Here is a 26,912-nt window from a genome sequence, read left to right as displayed (position 1 = left end):
GATTGAGGCAGAAACCTCCATGCGCTTTGATGGTTCTTAAGTAAAACAGTTCCCGAGGTGGCCTTGTTTCATTTTAGGTCCATGAACCTGATTTTAATGTTCCTTCTTAAACACTGGGAGCCCTTCCTTTGATCTTGCTTTGTACTTCCAGCATCTTACGTTATCTTGTTTACATTTCTCATTTTCGCACTTTTGGAAACAGTTTTAGAAGTATTTGACAAGCTTCTGCCATCATATCTGTGGAGTGATCTGTCTATAGCTGTACTCGTGATTCTGACAGCAACTCAGATTTTTAACATCACCCTCTATTTTGATGGCCAACCATGTACGAGGACCTGTGTTAATGCCAGGGGTGTAGCGGTGAACAAAACAGCAACAGAAGGCTATCCCTATTCTTATGGGGCTGCCCCAAGAGAGGAGGAGGAGAAAGGTGTTAATCCAATATTTGCACACGTAAATGCACAATGGCTGTGTGATGAATACCAAGTAGGAAAATGCCATGGTGCTCTAGCAGGGGGACTGGCTGTGGGGGAGGCTTTTCTGAAGAAATGAAACTTGGAGGTGAGGGCAAGAGGGAATGAAGAGCACTGGCATAGACTGTGCAGGGGGTGGCATGGGGAATATGAGCTCTGAGAGAGTCGGGATGAGCCCGGGAAAGCCCGGTGCCGGAGAAGGCCACTGTCGTTTGTAGGGGCCACGTGATAGAATGAATGTCTTTACTCTATGACAATGGGTGCCTTTGAAGAGTTTTAAGCTGGGAGATACACTTTGAAAAGAACGTTCTGGCTGCAGTGGAGGACGCATTGCTGAGAGATGACTTAGCTTGCACTGAGGTGGAGGCAGAGGAGATGTTGGTGGCCTGCAGAGATGTTGAGGAACAAAATACACAGGAGCTTGTGATGGGTTTGATAAGGCTGGGAGAGAGAGAAGGAGATGTGTGAGGCTTCTAGGTTTCTGGTACGTATATCTGTATGTCCCTTTCAATACACAGAGAACACTAAAAAGACCAGATTTGCTGGGACGAAGATCAAGGGTTCTAAACACAGTGATGTGGTGTCAGGGGTTCAGTTGTGTCCCCAACCCTTCAAATATATGTTGGAGTCCTCTGGTATCTCAGGATGTGGCCTTATTTGGAGATAGGGTCTTTATAGAGGTAATCAAGTTAAAATGAGGTCATTAGGGTAAGTCCAAATCCAATACAGCTGATGTTCTTAGAAAAAGGGGAAATTTAGCACAGAGGGAGATGCTATGAAGAGATATGGAGAAGAAGACCATGAGCAGGTGGAATAGAGAAGCAGCAGCAGACCCTTCCTGTGTGGCCCTCAAGAGGAACCAACATTGCTGACAGCTCGATTTTGGACTGTTAACCTCCAGAACTGTGAGACAATAAATTTCTTTTGTTTAAGCCACGCAGTCTTTGGTATTCTGTTATAGCAGTACTAGCAAAGTAATACAGGTGGAAAGTTCTAAATTATTGCAGGCTTATAGTGGGAAATGAAACTTTCAATTTATGCCACTATTTCTTTTCTTTCTTTTTTTTTTTTTCTTTTTTTGGATCTTACGCCTCTTTTCTTTCTTATTATTCCATGTAGCTGCCCCTTGTTAGCCTAAAATTTTCTTTTAGGACTCTGTGTTTCCCTAAGAGTCTGTAGAAGTGATGCAGAAGAAGAGGAAGTGGCCCAGGTCCATGACCTCTGCACTTCACCACTCAAGGTCTGACCAGAGCCCAGCAGGATAGTTCAGCCCTGCATGTACTGCTGGGACTGGGAGTCTCTCTGCAAAGCACTGTGAGTCTTGGTTAACTTGGGACAGTCAATCCTGGGCCCTCTCCCCAAGGGGAGTTGGTGTTGACAGAGTTTGCATGTCAGGCTACCCAAACAATAACGAAGATTCTCTTCCCCTCAGGGTATTAAAGGTAATAAAGGAAGAGAATCACAAACTACTGCGTCTTGGAGAGGAGAGAAAAGTGAGTCCAAATATCTTGTTTCCTTAACTTTACAGTAAATATGGAGATTGGCTTGAATTTTGAATGACAGTTACAACGAATAATCAGTACCAATATCTATATTAACATGAACTCTAAAAATAATCTGAAGGTGTTCTATTAATCTAAATTATGTTAAAGACATCAAAGCTCATGATAACTAGAGATACCTGAGTTGATTATAAATTCTTAACTGTAGTTAAGATATGATTCTTGGCAAATCAATAAAAAATGAGGGTATAAAATAGTCCATGAGAGTGAACAGGCAATGTTTCCTGGAACCGGTAAGAGTAGTGTAAAAGGAAATGAATCCCTTAGAGTAGGATTCATTGACAAGTACTCTAGAGTGAGAATTTCTTACTTGATAGAAGGCACAAAGGTGCTTTAGTTTAATAATTTTCATAATAAAATGCTGTGGGGGGGCTATTTTGAGCTAGACCCAGCAAATAATTAAAAGATGTACATGACAAAGGCCCTACTCTGGAGAAGTTACAATCTAGAAAAATTTGAGAAGTAAGCTAGATGCTAGATTTTCTAGTATCCCTTAAGTTTCATTTAGTGACTGGGATAGGGACAGCATCTTGGTCTAGAAACTGACTGAATAATTTATAATTATTTTTTACTTACTGTTGAAAACTATACTATACAGTCCCAAAATTCATTATTACCCCTATAGAGCTGTCTGTTTTTGGTTAAGCAAGCTGTGCTATTCAGAGATGACAGTTTTGAAGAGTTATTAGATGGACCATTACTTGCTTTCTATACATTAAGAAATGTGGGCAAAAGCATGTCTTCTCTTGGCTTATTCAGTCCTCACAGGCTGCTTAGGTTATTTTATCTCTGGATTAAGATTTCTGGAATTTTCCAGCTCAAAACACTGTTTAAAATATTCATTTGTTTTACACTTAATAGAGCAATAGGAAAAAACAGATTTGAATTAATAAATATCTCATTTCAATTTTTCCAACAGTTAGCTTTATAAATTCAGGTTAGGCACACCTACAACAAAAACAATTTGACACAGATACATGGCATTGTTGGGGCACTTCACTTGCTAGTTTTTGCTAATGTAACCAGGTTGGTTGGTTTCTTTTTTCCCCTGAAACAGAAAAAAATATGAGTCCATCTTAGGGATCATGGGTGTATGGAAGGGCTAGGGAGGGTCTTGGGGCTGACACTACAGCCTGTTCAGGTTTCTATTCATATATGGCACCATGCAAGTTTTTTTGTTTTAATGAGAAAGGAGCATTAATATTGCTAATAATGGAAAGGGAATCTATGACTGCAATCTGAATAACTGGAACCAGAATTCCAGTGTTAAACTTAATCTGTTATGACATTTTCAAATATACTTGTAACAAGGGAGGAAATCTTCTTAAATTCCTGAGAAGATCCCCAGGACACAGAGTTTTGGAAGGTCAAACACAACACTCTTCAAATATTTGCATTCTGAGTTCTTGCTTGGCTCAAGAAAATCCTGAATATATGGTATTAATTTTACCTTACTTGAACTGACACATCCAGAAGAGAAGGCATCAACAAAAATAACCTTTTGGATAAAATAAATGAGATTTTAATTTCTTAAAAGTACCCTAGTTGAGGGCAAAGGACACCCTTATTTATATTTTTGTACCTCTTCATTCCCATTGCATTAACTAGCAAATTGCTTGGCACAAACTAGATAGTTGATAGCTGTTGAAAAATGTGAAAGATAGCACTTATTTCATTGCTTCTCAAAGGAAAACACTTCTTAAATGTTAATGAAGGAGACCCAGATGGTAGGAAGGACAATGTAAGGAAGCAGAGAGACTAAGGAAATCTGGTAGATTTGTGTTCTCGGATCACAGCCTGAGAGAGGCCCTTGCAGGCTGGACTAGAGGGGAGCCTGCTGCCTCTCACATATCCCTATAATCGCCTCTGCCAAATAATGACCATTCCATTCGGAAATGGAAAGGATGAATTTGGGAATTGAGGAAGTGTGAGTGTAAGCACTCCAGTGGTATTTTTGAGAAAGGTTAAGATAAATGGACATGAATGTTTCTCATTACCAAATTAAAAAGAATGCTATCCAATTCCTATAAAAAAATTGTACATTTCCCATTTGTTCTTTATTCCTATAAAGAAAAACATTCTTTCTCCTCTCAGAGACCTTGTAATGGGGCAGGGAGATGGATGAACTGTAGTAGAGGGCGGACACAGCTGATGAGATTATGAGAATCATCCCAGGACAGGTTAATTGAAACCTGAAAGAAAAATATTTCTGTTTTCTCCTCTCTTGCTGAACCGGTCCAGCCCTGTTTGTTGCATATTCTGTTCAAGGTTATAAACCAGGCAGTACAGTACATGAACATGGACAGATGCCCAGACTTCGATCTGAATGTTCAGTACCTTTTCAGTGGTGATAGTGATAATTGACTTTATTTCCATTACTAAGCGTGTGTTTCTGTTTCTGATTTTTTTTAAATGCCAACTATTCTTGAGGATTCCTTTGAACAATCTGATGTTCTTATTTTGTTCACTATCCTGAAATTTTTCCTATCAATTAGAAAGAGCTGACCTTCAAAATATGATCTTAAACTAACAAGGAAAATCATTTTATGTTCTCATTTTTGTTCTAAATGATATGAAATGGGTTCTACATAATCCTTATTTGCCAGAAAGTTTGATTAGTCTTTACATTCAAAAAAGAGTCTTTTTCTTTTCTTACAACTAGCAAAGTAACTACATTATGCTGCAGACTCTTGGGATATGAGAAATGATGGCTTCGTGTTTGTGAGATAACTAACCGAATCTGAACTTGAAGTGAAAAATCAAAGCCAAATAATTTGCCTGGTAGACAAGGGTAATGTTTATGCATTTTTGTATCACTTTTGATGCTTAGCACAATGTCCTGTGTAAGGTATTTTCTCAATAAATATCTTCTAAATTTTTAAAATGGAAAAACTTACCTCCCCCAAAAAACAAATAAAAAAGAGATGTTTTTCAGTACTTCCTTATTGGAACACTGGGCTAAATAATGTGGCCAATTCCAACAGCTACTGAAACCACAGAAATATTTAACTCCATTTTCAAAATAAATAAATCCAAATTAGATTGAATAAGGCTTGGTTAAACTGTTGTTCTGTGCTCAGTGGGTTCTGCCTGTCAACTAAGGAGCAAACAGATTTTTAAAACTATTTTCTGAGGTTCAAATGCATTTAGGAAGGTTTTGAATGGTTGGAAGATAAATGCAAACTATACAATATTGTTAGGCTCCCAAATTATTATCTCCAGTTAAAACAGACTAAAAGTGTGATTTCAACTATGTTGACTTTGATATAAAGACCTTACGTGTCTCAAGGTAGAATTAATAACAGAAGGAGTCACTATTATTAAGAGATCATGAAAACCCAAAGATATAAACAAAACCTAAAAAAATACAGCCAAATCCAAGAATTCTTCAGCATTCAATATTTCCTCATGCTTCAAAGTAGAGTAAGGGATAAAGAGAACCAAAGAGTTATTCCCAAATAAGCAGAACTAAAAAATACAGGGAGAGAAATTTCCTCCACACACATAATTTCCTTTAGGTAGAATGTTCTCTATAAAATTCTCATAAGAATTCTTATGCTATTAGAAATGACATCAAATCATCTAAACCATGTCACTGTAGTGATGATGGCTGGAACTAAATGATGCAAAATTTAGCCCTGTCACACAGGGCAGTCCCTGATACTTCTAGAGGTTTCCTATACATTCTTCTATTCATTCTCAAACGTCTGTGTGAGGTGGGACAGATGTCATCATCCTTGTGTCACAGAAGGAGAAAAAGACTACGAGAGGTTCCCGAATTGATAAATATTAGTGTCAGGATGAGAAACCTGAGTGTTCCCATCAGCTACACAAATCCATCAGTATCCCATCTGCCTCTGAGATAGAAGGCAGCCTAGTCATTAGGGGAGTGGAATTAATTAACTGGACAAGCAATGATTAGGCATTTACTCTGTTTCATGTGTAGATAAAATAGATTGCTTGTCTGCACCTGGATTTTGTGGCTACAGCTTTACTCTTTTCAAATATACATAAGGGACAATTATGTATAGCAAGCTGAACAGACAGCAGAAGAAAAGCTTGTTTAGCACCAATGATCAGTCAGAGCCGCTGCGGGATGGGAAAAGATTCCAAGCCTGAAAGATGGCAACAGAAAAGAAGGGCTTGGTTCTGATGGCAGGCCCCCAAATTAGTGTGCGTGCCTTGGGATCAGCTAGACATTGGTTTGCATCTGGGCCCTTATTTACGAGGTGTGGTCCTAATTTTATCCAAGGAATTGCTAAAATCCTTATTGTGCATACTGGACTCTACAGAATTCTTTTAAGTTAACAATATGTCAGCTAATTATGGAGTGTCTTACTTCAGAAAACACCCTCAGTGTTATAAAGAAATTGAAATTACATTTCGAGTTAAGTTTTGGATTAAAATAGAGAAGGGTTTGACTGCTTTTAAAAGCAAATTCAGTCAGCAATGGAGACTTGGACATAAAAGACATCTTTTATAAAAAGCATGAAATTTAGTCAACACATGAGACCACATGGTGATTTAAACCACTATCATACTGCCAAGCTTGCTCCTGAGAGTATATATAACTATTTAAGGACATTTTCCTATGACAGAATAATTGCTATCGTGTTTCTGAGATAGAATCAGACCTTTGACATCTCTGCCCTGGACCACCAATTGCTTTAGTACTTGTAAAGAAAAAAAGATGACATTTGACCAGGATGGTATTGGATGCATTAATCCACAGAGGATTACACAGGCTATATTTTTACATTCTAAAATAGGAAACCATTTTTTTCATGTTTTTCAACTTAACTCTGCACATGGTAAGAATAAGTGGCCAGACACAGTAAATCACCTGAACAATGCAACATAAAGAAAACATAAACCCCTGAGTAAGAGAAGACATAGATAGCCGCTCCATAATGCGCTCTATGTCAGCCTTGTCGTCCTGCTGCAACTGCTCCACATACAACTGGGCCTGTCATGACGAGCACACATTGTACACTCTCTTTAGGATGCTCTGATTGCATTTGTCACTTGGAGATTTTTGGTAAGCTGAATGCGTAAAAGTCCAGTGTTACTGGTAATAGTTCTGACTGTTGAAAATAAAACTTCAGAAAGATTCCACCGTGAGTCCCCAGACATGCCTATCACCCTGCTCACTGCAGGACTCCCTTTTCTGGGCCCCGATGTATTAGGGGAGCCATGTGGATCATAATGATGTCAATGATCAGATATGGCTTTTTATTTATGCTTTAAAAATACTGCCTAGTGCTCATGACCTTCTATAATATGAGTTTGACAATGTCACTTTAAAAATCAACCTCTTGGACTTTGTAATATTTATGTTATAAAATGTTTTAATACATGTAGGCATCTTTGAATATTCTGCATATTTCAAATTACTAAATATATTAGTGTAAAGTTATAGAAAAGTTCCCACTATTTAAAACTTTTTCTATTTACAGCCTATCTGCTGTACTAAAGGCTCTATGCTTTTCAATGTAAAAATACTATGCTTGTGACATCTTTAAGAAGTAAAAGTATATAGACAAGTGGGAAGCAGAAAGTATTAGTCTTTCTTTTCTAGCCTCCCATTCCTCCCACTCAGGGAGTTTCCTTCATAGTCTTCTAGAAATTGGTGCCGTGCATTTTAGATGCCTTTTTTACACTGTTTGGCACAGTTACCCACATATCAAGGATCTGAGTGGCTGATCAGACATGTCGATTTCAGATTTCACACTCAGTCAACATTCCTTTTACCACGTGCACACAATGAAATCTATGGAACTTTAAAAGAAAGAGGAAAAACGAAAATGAAAATCATAATAGACTTAAAAAGGCGACTAACCTTTTTCCACCTCATTCAGATTAGCAGCTGGCAGCGACAAAGACAGAAGAGACAAAAGACTTTTTACATCGCAATACAACAGTGGAGCACGTGAAGCCAATGAGCAACAACAGAAAAGCCCAGGGCGAGAGAGCAAACCGAAGCAAGGCTTAGATTTCTTACCTATAGCCCAGCCAAACGCACAGACACGGAGTGCATGAGGCAAAACAGGTGCCGTCACAAGGACTAGGAGCTCTGCGTCTAAACCGGCTGATTTAATAACCGGCAGCTTTACTTTTTAAGATGTACACTTAATGGTTTGTATATGGGCATCAGAGATTTGGAAAAACAAAGTGATAATGGTACAAAATGGAAAAGTTTAAATGTTCTGAATATTTTCCATCAAATATATTCTAAGTCTTTACATGCCCAACTTGTCTGGAAATGTCTACGTACTGTATTTCTGTAATCCCATTAAGCGATACCATTGTTTACACTGTGACCAGTTTCGTACCATCTTGTATGTGGTCCCATGAGGACACTGTTAACAAACATAGTCTTGACATAGTTGATTCAGGGTTCTGACTCTAGGAAACCTGCAAGAATATGTTTTTCAATTCAACACCTAACTTCATACCAGAGCTTAAGAGGTGTCAAGTTTTCAACACTGCAGGGTTGTTATATTTACAATCTTTATTTTTGTTGAGCTTGTATAATTTGAGGAATTCCTTGAAAATATACCTCCAAGAAATGCCCTGTTTTTGAAAGCATATAATGATTTAAAGACAAGAAAACAAAACTAAAACTCAGTCTCTCAAGCTCAAATTAAAACTCTGAAGTACATTTTAAAAATTATTTAATAAATCCAGAGTTTTCAGGATTTTAACATAGTGACTTTACTTTAGAATCATAGTAGATTAAACTTTTCAAGAATTAATATTGCCTGAAAAATCCTAGGCTGAAAACAGCCATTTACAACTAGAAGGACAGAAAATGGATCATATTAGGTAGACAAGAATAGCTTTGATAACTTGGGAGGGGAAGGTATAGGACACTTAGATAAAAGATAAACAATATTGACTGTTAAAATTTATGTCATTAGTCCCTGCAGCAGGAAAGAGCAGAGTTTTGCCCTCTGATAATCAATAATATTTACTGTGATGTGGTGATCACAAGGGCTTAAATAAATTTAATAAAATTTCCCAATGGTGATTCATTTTATTTGTAATATTTCTAGCTGTGTTTTATAGCCTGCCCATCACATCATGACTTTGCTGTCAGACTGCTTTCAGATCTCTGTATTTTACCCATTAACAATGTAACGTCCACTCTGACATTTGATATGGATGCCAAATGTAAAACCTTCCAAGTTGTTTACAAGCTTTTTCCATGAAGTTTTATTTGCTCCTACTAAAGAGTTCACTTTCTAGTTGTATGGCTGCAGAATATAGAGTAAAAATCTTCAAACAGAAGAGCAATTTGTGACTTGAGTGATTTTTAAACAATGACAACATTATTACGTTCCCTGAGCATAGCAGGGATTCTGTTCCCAGACCTCACGTTCATTGATCAGATTCCAAACATAAATCTGAAACAATACAGCCACATTATAAGAAAATTACTCCCCAAGTGCAGACTTGGGTGAAGCATGATATGAAACTATCTAGAGTTCAATTTATACTTTCCTATAATTAAAGGCCACTTATGTGCCACTGATTTCAAAATCTGTAGATGGTTGTTTAGTATTTTGTAAACGAGTTCATTTCACAGATGGACAAAAACACTACTGCTAATACATGAGTTATAAACATGCCTGGTTTAGATACCTGCTCTAAAATTACCAAGCTTTTCATTGTCCTTAAGACCCAGCCCAAAGTTATAGTAGTAATAGTTTCATGTTTGTAGGCTATGAACTTTCTATTGAGTTCCATATTTTTATGTATCTTTTGTCTGAATTAAGGCAAACTCATATTTGCACTGACTATGACTGAAAAAGACTGCAAGAGTCTCAGCTCTTACTGAGAACCAAATGGCTCTTGACAGATAGTCACGGCAGGTTTGCACATGATAGCTTTTTTAGATGTCACATTTTGGCTAAAAAGAGGTTTGCTAAGCTTTGGAGGTTTTTGATATGTTTCAAAGTAAGAGCTCTGACACAAGAAAATGAGGTTTCATAATACTTCTCAGGGTAAGTACAGTGAAGTGAATCACTTAGGATGGAGAATACATGTTCAAGATGATCAGGTATGGGAAGGGAGCTTGGAAAACGAAGGGAGAGAAAGTAAGACAAAGACTCAAAATAAATGGATAAGGAATAAGGTAGAGAAAATCTAAAGCCAAAGCAGGTGGCCTCCTCCAAACCAACTCATAAGTGTCGACCACCTAATGTAAAATATCATAAAAAAGGCATGTAAGAATCTGAATATTACTGTTTTCTCAAGCTTGGGTTTCAATCAGTAACAGGATATGGAGAAATTCCTGGTTTTAGTGCTCATGAATGTACAGTTGGCCAAAGTGTGCTTAAAATGTTTGGATCCAGTTTGTCCTGGTCCGAGTAGGTTGGTTTAAAGAGGTCTCTGAAATAAAGTGAATTAAGCACATTCTATAATGATTACAACAATGATGGGAAAAGAGAACTATTCTATCCTAAGAAGGTACTTGGTTACAACAGATTTTAGTGCAAATATTGGGCTTACTGTATGAAAAAATCCAATTCTAGAAACTGTGCATGCAGGTTAGTGGCAAGTATGTAGGTGTGACACAAGTAATATTGGTGTGCATGTCAAAGCTATGTAACACCTAAACTCTTCCTAGCCATTTTAGAGTGAGTGTATGTTGGATATACCTGTTATCCCTTATTAATGCAAAATATCAAAGACTTCAAATTCTGGGGATTTGTCCACTAAGAAGTCCAAGGGCTCTATCTATGTAATAGAGCAATTGGTAATACATGTTCAATTTTTACCAGTGCATTAATTTACATAGCACCAGGTGCTTCACTGGTGTAAAAAACATGATGGAAAAGGGATCTTCAGAGCCACTCAAACAGACCCAAGCTGTCAAAAGAGAAACCTAGTATTCCATCTAGCATTTTCCCATCAAGAAAAACACTTACTGAAATGCAAAGTTGAATTATTCCAAAGAGCCTACATTTCAATGTTCTTCTAACAAATCCCTGGGAAAGTTAGTCATAGAGATGTACTTTCATCTTTCATGTTTAGAACTGTTAACTTTGGTCATCTATATAGTTATCTTACTCTCTGATATTTTTTTTTTAGGAGAGCAAGGCAGAGGCTTTTATTTAGAGAGAAAGCAAGAGGACAGAGCTCCTGGTTCAGGCCAGGAGGGGACAAGAGAGCCCCCTACTCTCTGATATTTTTAACTATGCATTAAATTAAATGGAAATAAATATGAGGAATGAAAAATACCCTGCAAAATGAAAATGGTAACTTTGAAGAGAGTGACATAATCTGCTCCATTTTTTACCAACAAAATATGTAACACCCTCCTTTTCTATCAACTTTAAAACGAAGTAGTTTATTAAGGAAACAAAACTGTAACTATGAAATTTATTATTCATAGGCACAAAAAATAATCAAAACAGATATTTCAGCACAATAGGAAAGTCATACACTAGATGCTGACTTTATAACAAATTGGTTTATCCAGGGAAGAAGGTTTGCAGTTTGGACAGTTTTATGAGATTTATCTCCCCATGGTCTGAAATGTCAGAATAAAAGGCGATGGCTCTCATGAGATTATCCAAAGTGCTCAGTACCTTCCTGAATGCATTTTATTTTGAAAACATGTTATTAGAGGGTAGTAGTCACTAATAACTCACTGATGAAGATACAAGAATGGACATGAGTAATCTCAAATGCTCAATTATGTTTTGACTATGTAAAAAAAAAAGTCCCCTTTGGTCTGCATATGACAAATGCTTTGCCTGAAAATGCCATTCAATTGTGGGACTAAAGCTTCCGAATGACACGTTCTTTTTTGCTGCATAGCATGGCTTTATGATAGATGCCTGTATACCAACTGAGCTTGCCGGGACTTCTATTTGGTTGGCTGAAACCATTTTTAATTCTGTCTGGTATTTACATTACATCTAAATTTCAAAATACCTACGAGTTATTGAGTAACACAGGGGTTTCCTAAACATCTACAGCAGAGTCACACTGATACTTTTGAACAGGTTTCTCAGATCGATGACATAGGACTTTCTACTCTTCCTACCTGTGTACTCAGGTGGGCAAAGGCATGTGTAGTTATTAATTCCATCAACGCACGTAGAATTATTTTCACAATCATTATCTTCACAGTCATCGACATTGACTTCACAATTTTCTCCTTCAAATCCATCAGCACAAGTACACCTGGATGCCAGGGGAAGAAAAGGCAAAGATCATCTTCTTTCTGCATTTTAAAACCATATGGCCTAAAGACTGAAAAAAGTTAAATACTCTCATCAATTACAGAACTTTCAACTATAAGAAATTGACCTTTTAAATGTTTTAAAATGACACATAGTAAACATAAATTTAAGCTAATATTTCCCACAGCAGAAGCAATTTGAAAAAGAAAACTTTTGCTGTCTTTAAGATGGCAAATGGCCCCATGCTCGTGTAAGTCAATAAATCCAATATATTTGCAGGTTTGAAACACATGCAAAGTTCTGGCTCTAGATGTTTTAATTTCAGGTTGTGCTCTAATAAATTAATTCATACCTCTTTGCTAATAAGTCAGGAGGAACTGGTTCTGATTTCAAAATTACTAAACCTACTCCCTATCTGTAATGTCTTTGTTGTCTCTAAACAAAAAAGAAGTCTGAAAATAAAATTTGTCTTCCTAGCAATTGTAAAACATGAATGTTCTCTTTAAGTCTCAATAAATACAATTCCTTTCACTGGCATAAAACATTCTATATTTAAATTTGATAGGTATCAGAATAATCTTTGAGTAAAGTCTCAGTTTCATGACAGAATGAAGAAATGAAGTATATTTATCATAAGAAGTGATATTTCTAACAAGCTTCAGTAGATTAGCATTCTTCTATGAAATTATTACTGTCATTTGAAGAACTCTCCTTCATAATTCATGAAGTACATCTGAAGTAATTGTACTGTATGATTAAATAACAGATTAAAAATATTCCCAGCATGTTTGTCTAGCTTGGAAATGAATCATTAATTTTCAGTTTCAGTGGGACCTACATCTGATCATTATATGCTGTCTATTAAAGTAATAAACAAAATAACAGATGAATATATGACCTGCAGTAGGACATTACTTAGCTATTAATTAGCATAATAAATCCACTACTTTGTCTTGACCTAATCTGACTTGATGAATCATAATGTGTGCATGTGCATGTTTTAAAATTTCTTGATTTTTGTAGTACCATGTGCTGTCTCCACTTGTTTTTAATATTGCAGTATATCAGAGAGGGACTAATACATATTGTCTCTGTGAATAAAGTTCTGGCATTCTATAATGCTCTTTGGTTTGAAAAGGAAAATGCGTGTTTTCTTTTTTATTCTTGTTCCAGTATTTCAGATACAGAAGATCATAGACTAATAACCTACCAGAATCCATCTTTTTCTCCTTCTTTTAAATGGCAAGTTCCTCCATGTTTACATGGGTTACTGATGCATGCATGAATTGGTACATCACAGTCCTGTCCCTGGAGAGGAATGGCCAAGCAGAGTCAAGAGTAAATACAGTAGTGCTCAGCACATAAAGAAAGCATGGAATAATAAGGACCCATTGAGGAAAGCTGTGTTCCGATCATGGATCCCACAACAGCTTTTACGTACCTTGAAACCATATGGACAGGTGCAGCGATAAAAGTCAACTGGGTCATTGTTACAGGTGCCATCATTTTTACATGGATTTGATAAGCAGGGATTACATTTAGCTAGAATATTGACATCCACGGGACCTAAAATTTAATTGAAAAATATAAGAAGCTGATGGTTTCTTTTAGTTTATATAAGATTATTTCAATGCCTTAATGAAACAATAAATTTTGTATTAAAAGATGGTATTGATCACGTATCTGTAAGTATTACTCTTCCAGAAAATAATAGAGATCAGCATCATGATATTATGTTCAAGAATGCAACAAGAGGCCATCTCAGGAAGTATGGGAAGACAGGTTTCAATTCTGCAACATCAGAATGGGACTATGGGTTGTAAGCTTAAGTGGTTAGGATCTGATGTTGGTGATGCCTATGTCACAGGGTCAGTCCACTCGGGGGCCAACTAGCCTATGTGGATGCGCTCCATGGCCACTGTCTGTACCTTACCATAAGCGGCTGCCATGGAAATGCATACAGTCAATACCACAGAACACCATGTGTGTGTGTGTGTGTTGTGTGGTATATTGGCAATGGGTGGGCAAGTTTCATGAAGAAGTAGAAATTCAGCAGTGCAATTAAAAATACAATAGTATGCTCCTGCCCTGATATCAATAATTCAGCAGTGTTATTTTCATATAGGAGATAGAAAACAGTGTCCCTTTTATTCACATGGAAATAAACCAAAAATGCAACTTCCATTATACTCTCCCCCATATCCTTTCGATTGTTAGCACATTGCATAGGCACATGATGGGTGAAATATCTGTTACCTTCCTCCCTGAGAAGAAAATACCATTGACATGATCCCTATTTGCAGTCTAACTTTTTGAAAGGCACATTTAAGAAAATATCATCATCTGTGAAAGGTCCAGATTAAATGCAAATTCACTTGCAGACATTTTCCTTTGGTCACACATATTTATGCCATCAATGACTAACAATATAAAAATTGTATTGTCTTCAATAAAATCATATGCCACTGGTTTTTTTTTTTTTTTTGCTATTTGTAAGAGCTCACTAGGCTGCCTTTTGGCACTTAATAAGGACAATGTCAGAGTGATATCTTCATATATATAAAATACAAATATTTTATAACATAAACATCAATTATGTTTCTGCAATCACCAATCTCTAGTTCTTTATACTCACTGGAACAAGCAGTGATAATTCCCATGGTATGTTTCATTATACAAAATTTCTAGCAAAACTATCTGAGTCAAGTGTATGGCCTGCCTCTTCACAACTATCACTGATCTAACCCTCTAAGGTGTTTGCACCCAAAAATTTTGTATGACTTCTGGTTATATAAATTACCTCTCATCAAATTCTTCCACAGATTAGAATTTATAATTGCGAGTTGTTCTACCAACAGAAGCTCATATATGAAAAAGAATGTGAGTTAACATGGTGGGCATAAAATTCTTCATATGTAAGTATTCCATTACCCATGGAAATATCAGTATATATTCACAAAATAGTTTTGGAGTAAAATCCAAAAGAGGATAGTGTTCTATATTGTTCAGTTTTTCCATTAATAAAAAATATGAAATATTTCTACCTAGAAATTCTTCTTTGTTTTTTAACCCTTTGGGAGTGGATGTGAGGGCTGGGGGTTACTGTATAAGTGGGAAGGGTGGTGTTTTCTTCTAGTGACACCTCAGTCTCTAGGAGATGACTTGCTAGTGTCCCCTTCACTTTTTCTTGGTGATCAGAATAACTAATGCAGTCTCTATATCAACCTACATCTGAGAAGTTGTTGGAACTAATACTGAAAGGAGCCTCAGAGAAATTCAATTTCTCATCCTCCAACTTATTTATCAAATAAATTTAGCTATTAAGCACACTGAAGAAATGAATGGTGGCAGCAGTTAAAGCAGTAAGTTAAACCAATACTCCATTACAAATGGCTTTGTGTTTGCTGAAGTTATTACACTTGGACTCAGCAATAGAGAAGGAAATAGCTAACTCGTAATGGATCCCTTAGCTAGGCTAGAAGTAAGAAAAATCTAACTTGTAAAAAAGACATAGACTGAGGCAGCGAAGGATGTACACCACCAAAATAGCCCATCAGCAAATGCCAGGACTGTAAATGTTCATTTCAGCACTTCCCAAGACCTTGAGAAAAGTTGGCATTTGTTTTCCTCTGTGCTTTCTACCTTGCAAGACTTTTTCTTAGACTTCCAAAGAAAGTAGGGGGCTGGGAAGCTGGAAGGAACATAATCTTATATTACCTAATTTCTTCACCTAATTAATTAAAAAGATAAAGGAAGTCTCCCTCTGCTTGTTTGCTCAAATTTTAGCACAAAGGCAAATGGAGCTTGCCATTTATTCATTTATCACAAATTCACTGAGTACCTTGTCTATGCCAGGAGCTACTGAAATTTGGGAAAACTGTATGCAGGGGCTATTATCACCTAAGCCATGGGGGGAATGGAAGTGGGCACTGAGAGATACTTACCTTTTGGGTAAAAACACCCAGAGTTAACGAAGTTATGTTTTTAAGGACTGCAACTGTGATTGTAAATTTGGCATGCACAACTACCAGAAATAGCAGCATAACATAAGGAGAGGTTCTTTTTGTTCTCGCATTGCTGCTTGGCAAGGAGCTAAAGCTTGCTTGCTGCTACATCTCCACCAGTCTTCGATCTTTCCTCATTCCCAAAGTTAACTGATTCCCAGAAATGTTAAACTAACACCGATACATTAGCCCTTATAAGATGTGTGCCTCAGAAGACAAAAAATTCTAGCTTCAGGGAGACAGATGTCTGCTAATGTCACTGAAAGGAAGAAGGCCAGTTTAGGATAGCTAGATTGATTTAAGATTTGGTCTTGACTTAAGAGAACCTTCTAATATGAACTATATGGACTGGAGGTGTGTTAGCTTTAATTCAAAGGGAAAATGAGAAGAAAGTTTGGTTAACAATTCGTCTTTGTCAGTTAATTTAATCTTTCACGGAAGAACTGCCAGACCTTAAGTCCATTAAACTTTGTAGACAGACTTGCTTTCTTGACTCAAATCACTAGCTATGCACCTGACACCAACACTGCCACCCACTGAGAATTGTATCTCACTCTGATTTATTACAAAAAGCTGCAGACACAAATTTCTAGCTATATCCTAGAGTCTGCCTTCATTCTGGCATCCCTTGGAAACATGAGTCAACAGAATCTTCCAGCACTGCCCTTGTATAAAGTCAAAGGTTCAACAAAGACCATTCAGGAAAAATGCAGGAGATATTTGATGTTGAGCATAATTCCCTAAAAGGAAGTTTATGCTTAAAACTAAAGCTTCAGTGCTCTACTTGCTATTACATTTCTTTAGCATTAATATTAAATGCACATTTTAACAACATTCCACCGTTAAGTCATTCATTTATTAAATATTTACTAGTGTCTACTTGTGCCAGGCACTAGGATAAGGTTTGGGGGTATTTAAAAACAAGTGAAATGCCCAGGTTTCTGGTGAAACCTACAGTTCAGTAATAGAGACATACATGCATCAACTACAGAACACAACTGCAAGAGGATGTGGGATGTGGGAATGCATGTTTTAGAATATGAGATTTAAGTTTCTACAAGCCATAAAGGGGAGGAATTCACTAACTGAATGGAAATATGAATCTGAAGTTCATAGAAAAGAAGTGATTAGAGATTTAAAGACACAGGATTGAAATCAATTAATTTAATAGAGCTAAGGGAAGAACCCCAAGTATGCCACTATTAAAAAGTGGATAAGAAAGAGGTGAAGAAAGAGTCAAAGAGAATATACAAGAAGCAGTGGCCACCCCTGTCTAGAGAAAAGACAGCAAATAAAGGTAACTAAAAAGGAGAAACTGAAATTAGCAAGATGGAAGTGGCTGGTTTCCCTACAGCTTCAGTCATGGGGTGGAGATGCTCGCTGGATGATAGGGAGTTAAAATTTTACAAATTTGCGCTGTTTAGATGCATAAACAAAAACACAAAGGCTGTGTATTATGTCTCTAGAATCACCTAGCTTGACTACTTGCTACAGATATATGTGACCTTAGGCCAGAAAATGAACTTCTTGACTCACAGTTTAATGGAAAAGAGCAATAATTATTTTATAGAATTATTGTATTTCAGAGAACATGGATGCACTATATTTTAAGAACAAAACATGAATTGTTGGTTACTATCACTTATTTAAAAAAATGCCTTTTAAAATTTTCCCAGTGTTTTCAATTTTAAAAAGTGTAATGGAAAATAGCCTTGTTTGTTTTTTAAAGATGGTGCTTTTGTACCTAAATATGTACTATCTACCTATCTACTTATTTATCTAGATAAACTATGTACAAACTATGTACAAACCTGCATATTTTCTTTAGCCAGTGAGCAAATCACAATCCCAAGGAGCTTAGGCTATTTCAAAGTGATAATTTTGTACTATTGACATTAAATCTGAAAATGTAAAAAGTATTTGAGAAGTCCTAAGTACCACTTCAAATTTTTGATCAAACTAGTGAATTTTTTTCATTGCTTCTAGTTTGGGCTTTATTATTGATTCACCACCATTCTTAAATTACATGACTAAGGAAGGACAATATCAACCAATAATTTTGAGACACAAAACAAACCGCCTCAAGCTTGTCAAGACCTCTTCCCCAAAGGAAGATGTAGATCTTGATGAAAACAAAGACAGTATTACAGTACTGCTGCTGAGAGGCATGGAATTTTCCCCATGAGTTCCAGAATCTAGAAGATTTTTAACATGTAAAATTAGTGGAAGACATCAACCTTGTGGTGAAGAAAAGTTGATCTTCTTGGGATATGCAAAAGTCCCAGGTTTCCTGACCCTTTAGCTGACCTTCACAAGTGACTAAAGAAAATATTCAAGCTTATACATAGTGAAGTATATTAAGTACCACTTCTCTGCCTGTTTATTTGAGTTCATGGCTATCAGACACCTGCCCATTTGGGGCTCTTCCCCTTTTATGGATTCCATGTTCAGTTCCACTTGACCTTCTATAAGAATCTCCTGATGCCCTGCTGGATCTGGTGGTAATAGTTACAATTTGCTAACTGTTTGGTTTGGATATATATTATTATTATCCTGTATATACTGCTGTCACCAAACCTCCATATTGTTTTGGAATTATTTACTTAAATGTATCTATTGGTAAAAAATAGTCTCCATAAAGGTTTCTGTCCTGTTTATACTGTAGTCCTAATACTTTGGAACTGTGCTTGGTGGATAACAAGCGCTCACATAACATTTGTTGAAGGAAAGAAGGGGTGTATCATTCATTTCCAGTAGACTGTACAGTTCTTACCACATTTAAGTGTTTAATAAATGCAAAATTAAGTATGAATAATTTAACTGTATAGTTAAATCTTCCTAAACCAAGAGCAATAAAGGGGATACTAGAAATTAACAATATTCTAGATTGCAAGCTGACTGTCTCAGTGAAAACCTGGAACGGGCAAAATCCTCTGTTTTACTGTAGACTGCTTGATCATTCTAATTTCATCTGATATTTAAAAAAATGAGGACAGGACATTTGAATTATAAAGATAAGTTATGACCATCTTCCTACCAAAGAAGGCTCTAATCTGGGTATCAATTAAATATGCTCTGGTAATCTGCTTCATCCAGTTCATTTATTTTTGTGGTACACTGAAACTATGAGATTATACTATACAGCAAATACTCTGAAAAATGTGGGATAAAAATTATATTGACAGAATTAATTACTCAAAATAATAGCATTGCCTTTCCTAGTAGAAAAACAGTTAAATGATATTTAAATATAGCTATGTAAACATGTCTTCAATTAAAGAATATTCATCTTCCTGCTGCAATTTGAAATTCCATATTTGCAGACTTCGGGGAGTATGAGCTTATATGGTTTTCATTAAAAAAACATGTTAAATTGGCTTAACTGTGGAAAGAATATATAAAAAACTCAAATTACAAAATATTTAAACAAGCATCATTTTGTTGCCTTCAAGCTCAGAAAGCATATAAACTCAGAGATACAGTACTCAGATTTCCTAGGGGGAGTTATTTAAATTACTAGATTGGACTACTTTTCCTTGTACCAATGCATTTATTATGAGTAAACAATTCTAGCAAAGCAGGTGAGAGTGGTTCAAAACTTTCATTTTCTAAAGCATGTTTTATTGGTAGGGTGGCAGTTTTATTTGTATTGATAATTTGTTTTGAGAATATTTTGATTGAAAATTATAAAGCAAGTTTTAGAAGCAAGCTCTGGTGTCAGGTAGGGTTCAAAGTCTGGCTTCTTCACTTAGCAGCTTAGTGATTTTGAGCAAATCACTTAATGTCACTAAATTACAATATTTTTATCTCTCAAATGGGGAAATAATAGTACCCACTATAGGAATGATGTAAACATTACAAGAGAAAAATCTATGTAAAATTCTCAGCACAAAGCAAACCACTCAATTAAGTTAGCTGTTATTATTTTTAATAGTAGTATAGCAACATTGTCAAAGATCCAGTATGAATTGTCATAAATATTGAACTAACATTATCTTAGCAGAACTTAATGAGACAATGAAGTTTCACAACATTTTGACAAATACCAGGAAATGCTGGTGAAGAGCATTATAAGTTTCAATGCTTGCTGTCATGCTAAAATTATATGAAGGTATAGAAAAACTGAGCAAATCCTAGTCTGCTAAATGCAGTTATACTCTATTTGTTGAGTTCTGAATGTCTGGGCTTTTTTGCCAACTGGCTCACACCCCTGCTGTCTGCTCTTCAGTTTAGGGTGTGCTGGGAAATAAATGTAATCTATTAATTTGATAATTGAGTGAATACTAAACTAAACTTCCACAGTTGCAGCATTTTCCTGCAGCACAGCCATGCTCCTGCAGCTCTGTCCTGTGGTGCTGTCCTCACATGCGTCTGCTTATCCAAGCAGCCTGCTTAGACCCACTTGCCTAAACCTTTCTCAGCCACTCTCTCTGACAATTTCTTCCTCTGCAGCCCTTGTAGCAACTGCATGATCCAGTATGGTAGCCAATAGCTACATGTGACTATTAAGATTTAAATTTAAATAAAATAAAAAATTCACTTCTTTGGGTGCATGAGCTACATCTCAGCAGCCACATGTGGCCAGGGGTTACCATACCTGTGCAGATAGAGAACATTTCTAACATTTTATCATTTAGAAAGTTCTATCAGGCAACACTGTTCCAGACCAACTTTCCTTCAAGCGCATTTCCATTCATGCTACAGTGAGAACACAAGATGCTATTAATGAACAAAAGGCCAAATTAGTTTAAAAAATCTTGAGATAAACAAACATTTCTGAACATATGTATGAATGTATATTTGCATGTGTTAGATTTCTGAAAACATTTATTAAATTATTGTGAACTATGATGCTCTAAGAATTGGATATAAGTGTATAGCTTTTTTTCAAATTTATCTTATCATGAAATGTTTTTTTCAGGGAATATTTCCAGGAAACTCTAAACTTTAAGAAACAGATAAGCACCAGTGTTTTTCAAAATAGAGAAAGAATATTCCCAGGTACTGAAAGTGTAACAAAACCGGTTTGCAGTTTCTTAACTTCCCCATATTGTCTTTCTAAAACTCTTTTGCCCAACAACACACCTAAGAATATGTTTTCATGCCAGTTTCTCCTTTCCTATCTCCCCTTTGGCAATCATCTCCACTTTACAAAGGAATGATGTACCTCTCAGCCCACCGGAAGTTTACCATTGGGCACTTCCTCAGGGAAACATCTGGGGTACTAGAGAATAATTCAAAACACTGGTTATTCATAGAAGCTCTTGTAATCAATGCACATGCTCCTAGAGAGAACTTTCCAATAAAATTTCACTTTAAATTTTTATTAAAAATATAAACAAATTGATAGGTAATTATGTTGTCCCAATTGATATCTGTGTATTAATCAATTTAAATAAAAACTTAAAATTCACTGATTTTGGGTGGCAGGACATTTTTAAAATTCAAATTATATACATATTTTTTAACAAAAAATGATAACCATTCTCTGAGGTACTGGAAATAGCAATTCAAGGAGAAAAACAAGTTAAAGGAAAAGAACAATGTAAAAATACTAAGGAGGGTTTTGCTCCTGTTTCTTTTAAAATTAGCTGCCATATTGAGATTCCAGCAAATACATTAAAAAGAATAATGGAAGAGTTTTGTTTTAAAATGTCAGTATATACAATGCAGAGCAAATTACATCTGTTCCAATCATTTATAGCTATGGCAAAAAACATCAGATGCCAACTTAAAAATGTTTGGAGGGAATACAGTTTCTTTTATCAACAAATCATGGCATGTCCCACATTATATTTTTGTTGGTGTTTTGAAATGTTGTAATAATAGTAAAATTGGCAGCTAACCTACATTGAGTGTTTACTATGTGTAAAGTAGGATGTTTTGGAAGTATTAATTCAACTCTTTTTAAAACTTTATTAAGAAATAATTGACAAATATAATTGAATATATTTAAAATATACAACGTGATGATGTGATATTTACATCTTCATTGTGGAATACGATCAAGATATTGACACACTTGTCACTTCACATAATTAACTTGTGTGGACTTACATGTGTGGTGGTGAGAATGCTTAAGATCCACTCTTAGCAAGTTTCCAGTATATAATATACACATTATACAAGACTGTATTATTAACTATACTCACCACACTGTATATTAGATTCTCAGAACTTCTTATAACTGGACGTTTGTACCCTCTGACCTGTGTCTCCTCATTTTCCCCTCTCTCCAGTCCCAAAAAACTACTATTCTTTATTTATGGGAAATCAGCATTTTCTTTTCTTTGCTTGTTTAAGATTCCACATAAAACAACTCATGTAATCTTAAGAAAATCCCTGCAGGTATGCTCTGCCATTACCCCTGCTTATGCAGGAGGAAACTGAGGCACAGATTGGTTAAGCTACTAAACTAAAGTCAGGTAACTGTTGAAAGTATAGCTGAAATTTAGGCCAGGCTAAATCAGGCTGGGCTTCACACTGTAACCCACTGCATATGTGACCTACTTAGATATTTTCCCAACCTAAATGTTCAAGTGTTGAAAGCTTATCTTTTCAGTTAGGTTGGTAAGCCTTGAAAAGCAAGTCCATCCATATTCTGTGAACTTCTCTATGCTCCAAAATACCTAGGATTTCACTTTATACACAAAACATGTTAATAAACATTTTCTGATTATACATTTAGAATTTTCAAGCATTTCTCTCCTCCATCTACTAATTATGACTGGCCCTCTTGAAACACCTACACTTAAGAACAATAGTAACCTTCTGTCCCATTGTTTGGAAGGAGCTTATCAAATCCATATTTGACTAGAAAAAGTGGAATGATCTATACAACACGTTTAACAGTGGTTATTTCTAGGTATTGTGATTGTGGTTCATTTTAGTTCTTGCAGCAATAAAATGTATGGTGGTGTTTACATGTTCCTATTCCTTAGGCTTTCTCTGTTGTAATAAGAAAAGAAAATATTTGTTACTAAGACACCATTTAAAATTCACAGATACATAAAACAAAGGGAAAAGTGAGGGACAGAAACAAGCAAGAAGACCCACATCAACACAGGGAGACGGCGCCCAGGAGGCGAGTTGGAAGGTTTGGCCTGAAGCCCGGGGAGGGCTCGCTCCTCCTTACCTGGCATCAGAAAGCCACAGGGCCCTGGCAGCCCTAGGGCAGGGCACATGTTCACACGAAGCAAAAGCAAAATATTTTACTTGTTAGAGGCTAGGAGAAGAATTTCCAGAAATTATGTACTCTTCATTTTTTCATATATTTTAAAGAAAATTCTGTCATTCCCAAGGCATTATTTCAGCAATTTATTTGAAAAGCATGATTCTTCACTGGGACTCCTCGGCTAACTGTTCTGTCTTATCTAGTCACGGGTGGAAATAGTAACTCTTTATTGGGACTATTCAGCTATCCCACTGAAGTCCCATGGAAAACGGTTTCCTTTTTAAAATAATAAGGCAATGTTTTATTTACATAAGTACAAATGGCGAAAACCCATACCTTGACATGTAAATTTTTTGGAGGGAGTTGTGAGTAACAGTTTATCTGCCATTTCTCCAGGGCCAGCGCAGCGAGCAATTCCCGGCTCTTTGTATTCCGACTTAACCCAGTCAGATAACCACTGCATGTTACAATCACAGTAAAGAGGATTGGCTCCAATTGCTCTGGAAAACAACACCACGAAAGCACGCACACATACACACACAAAAGTATGGAAGTATTGTTATTTCCTAAGGGAACAGAACTCAAAGTGATGCTCAGTAGAAAACCCCTATAGATTTATTGATAACTATTTAGAAGATACTGGAGACATTTGGGGATTCCCCGTTTTCCTGAATTATGTGCAGCTGGGATTTAGTGAGCTGTCACTAACATTAACATTGATCTGGACTTTGCAAAGTCTCCTTGTGTCTGCAGGGATAGGCTTACATTGGGTGTGTCCACACCTGAAACACAGATTAACATTTCCTTCTCTCACCAAGTCTTCACTGAGGACCCAATCACTATGCCAGGTTCTGGGCCTCAAATATTAATAATACATTATTTTAATCTCAAAGAACTCCTCTGCAAAGGAGATTAACACATACTCAGACATGCAAATCATTTTCATTAGAAGTGCTACAGTAGACGTATTTACAAGAAGACCGTGAACAGGGGGTAACTTTTCTGAGAGACAGGTGGTTAAAAGAGCCTGAGCTTTTGGGTAGTTACACTCAAGCATGTGGAAAAGGTAGGGCAAAATGTTTCTGGGTAAGGAACTGGTAAATACAAAGGCACGGAAATAAGAAAGGGCATGGGAGAATAAAGATGCATAAAGCTAGCTCTCCAGAGCTGATCTGGACCTTCACAGGATGTCTGTCCCTGTACAGAGTCTCTCATTTTGGAACTTTGGTTCCTACTCACATAAGCAGTAATAGTGATAGGCAAAAGCAATCTAGAGAAAAGCTAACACTTATTGCACTGCTGCAATATGCAGGAACTGTGCAAGCCATTTACATAATTACCTCATTTTATCTTAAATAGCAACTCTAAGAGGTCAATGCTATTAATGATCCATTTTACAGATTAAGAAACTAAGCCCAGAGAAGTTAACCAATGGGTTCGTAAACTTGGGCACAAGTCATAAATGCATAAAATAGCATTTAAAAGCTGACTAATTCTGATTTATTATTAACTTGTGATTAGTAATGTTTCTAGATCTATAGCCTAAGCAAAATTAATCTTATTCTTTCATTAGGAAGCCCCCAGAATATATTTGTAGAGCTACAATATTTTATATTGTAGTAGTTTTAATGCCCAAGTCTAAACAAAAATTATATTATTACCCTTGTACATCAGATTCAAACCTTTCTTCTAAATTAAAAATGAGCAACATGATATTTTTGAATCATTTGATCTCATCTGTGCTGACATTTGCTAAGTCCTTCTTATGTGGGGGGACACAGTGGAAAAGGGGTGTAGAGCAGAGCTCTTTATGATCCAGGGAGTAAAGGACAAATGCTTAAATGAAATGCATGACAGAATAGAACACATAACAAAGAGATTCAAACTGCTCCCATTTTTGATGGGAGGTAGTCACATGAAGAAAGTTCTCTTCAGGTCAAGCAGGCCCTTCCCTATGCAGCCTTTTCTGGTAAATCACCCTATGCTAGCAGAATGGCCACGTTCTTCTTCAGGCCAGATGCTTTGCCAGGCAGTACTGGAGCCTTGCGCTCCTGGGCTGGGGGCCTCGCTCACACTCTACGTCATGCAACGACACTCATGGCGTTCATAGAGGAGTGGCATTGAGGTCGACCTGGAGGTAGTTTATGGGATGCAAACATGAAAAAGTGGAGGTCTTGCTTCCTGGGACTTGATCATTTATTGGAAAAGATGTAATAGTAGAGACCAAATAGTCTGATGGATGGATGCACAAAAAACTTACACTGGTAAGAGAGGCCCCGTAAGGTACATTCAGAGGGAGCATGAATGACTATTGGCTCCTACATTCCACCCATATCCCCTTCACAATTGTCTAAACTTCCTATCTACTTGAAGTTTGGTGGGTTTTGGAGGGGAGAGCAAAGCCAGGAGACAAAAGGTCAATTTCCGGGGATACTGTTCTTTAAGATGAAGATGGGCATCAGCTGGCGCCAAACTCAGCCTGACCTAAGAAAGCTTTGGCTCAGGAGGCTCTTGCCTGAGCTTTTTCCCAGGCTGGCCACGGTCTTAACATTACAACTAAAATAACAGAATAATGGAATTTGATCCAACAGATTTTTTGGACTTCATTTATCAAATATTTCATATTGTTTTATTGTATTTCTGAGAAATATGGAGGTACAAATATAGCTGAGCAATATTTGCTACATAAATGAATCCAGTCTGAGCAAATCAGGATAGGCTTCATGGAAGCCATGATACATGGGATGTCACTTAGAAATGCAGGGTTTGGACAGACTGAACTGAAGGGTGCCAATATTTTACAATCAGAGAACTTTAAGAGAAAAGGCAAAGGTTAGAAATTTGGGGAGCCACGTTTATAAGAAGAGACACTTTTAGTTATGCAAAGAGAACTCAGCTAATGGGAAATAAGGGCCAGAAAGATAAATAAAGGCTATCTTGTAGAGGGCACTGTATCTGGATTGAAAATCCTTATGTTTTCTTTAAAGATGGAATCAATCATGTCCTATGATGTGACAATAGAAGAGGTGGCTGAAGACTGTGTCTTCCAAACTCACTTGCCTGGGACAGTTTGACCCTAAACCCACATTCATAAACTAGGTACTCACAGGTGTGATAATGCAGAAAGGTCATTGAAAGCACCTTCGGGCACAACAGAAATGTCATTTCCATGTAAAGAACTAAAAGCAAGAAAAGGCAATATTAAATTTCCTATATTTCAGAGATTTCAGAAATATTTCCATGCATGTATGAGACTGGTTTATAATAAATCAGTGTAGAAAAGATGGGCTATACAATAAATAGTTTTGGTGCAACTGGGTATCTATTTGGGAAAGCAAAAGTTAGCTGCTGCCTCACATCATATGCATATAACAAATTTTATATTGAAGAATTAAACGTAAATATGAAACTAAAAATAGTATTAAGAGAAAATACAGAAGAGCTCTTTTTTATAGACATAGGATGAGAAAGGTTTTCAAAAGAACTGTATAAAATTAAGGAAC

The 26,912-nt window shown here is 36.5% G+C and overlaps 1 protein-coding gene across 4 annotated transcripts in view; it reads right to left on the bottom strand.

Annotated features, from left to right (window-relative positions):
- SLIT2 (slit guidance ligand 2) overlaps window positions 1-26,912 on the bottom strand; it is a 357,572-nt gene that overhangs the window by 29,317 nt on the left and 301,343 nt on the right. For all 4 annotated transcript variants that reach the window (XM_036921029.2, XM_057502128.1, XM_036921031.2 and 1 more), the window contains 5 exons: window positions 26,517-26,588; window positions 23,746-23,909; window positions 13,673-13,797; window positions 13,442-13,539; window positions 12,093-12,232 (listed from right to left, as the gene is read on the bottom strand). In XM_036921029.2, the coding sequence (XP_036776924.2) occupies window positions 12,093-12,232; window positions 13,442-13,539; window positions 13,673-13,797; window positions 23,746-23,909; window positions 26,517-26,588 (599 nt within the window). The remainder of the gene's footprint in view (window positions 1-12,092; window positions 12,233-13,441; window positions 13,540-13,672; window positions 13,798-23,745; window positions 23,910-26,516; window positions 26,589-26,912) is intronic.

This window comes from Manis pentadactyla, chromosome 5 (genome assembly GCF_030020395.1).
Source record: "Manis pentadactyla isolate mManPen7 chromosome 5, mManPen7.hap1, whole genome shotgun sequence".
Lineage (NCBI taxonomy): Eukaryota > Metazoa > Chordata > Mammalia > Pholidota > Manidae > Manis > Manis pentadactyla.
This window is presented reverse-complemented; position numbering and strand designations above follow the sequence as displayed.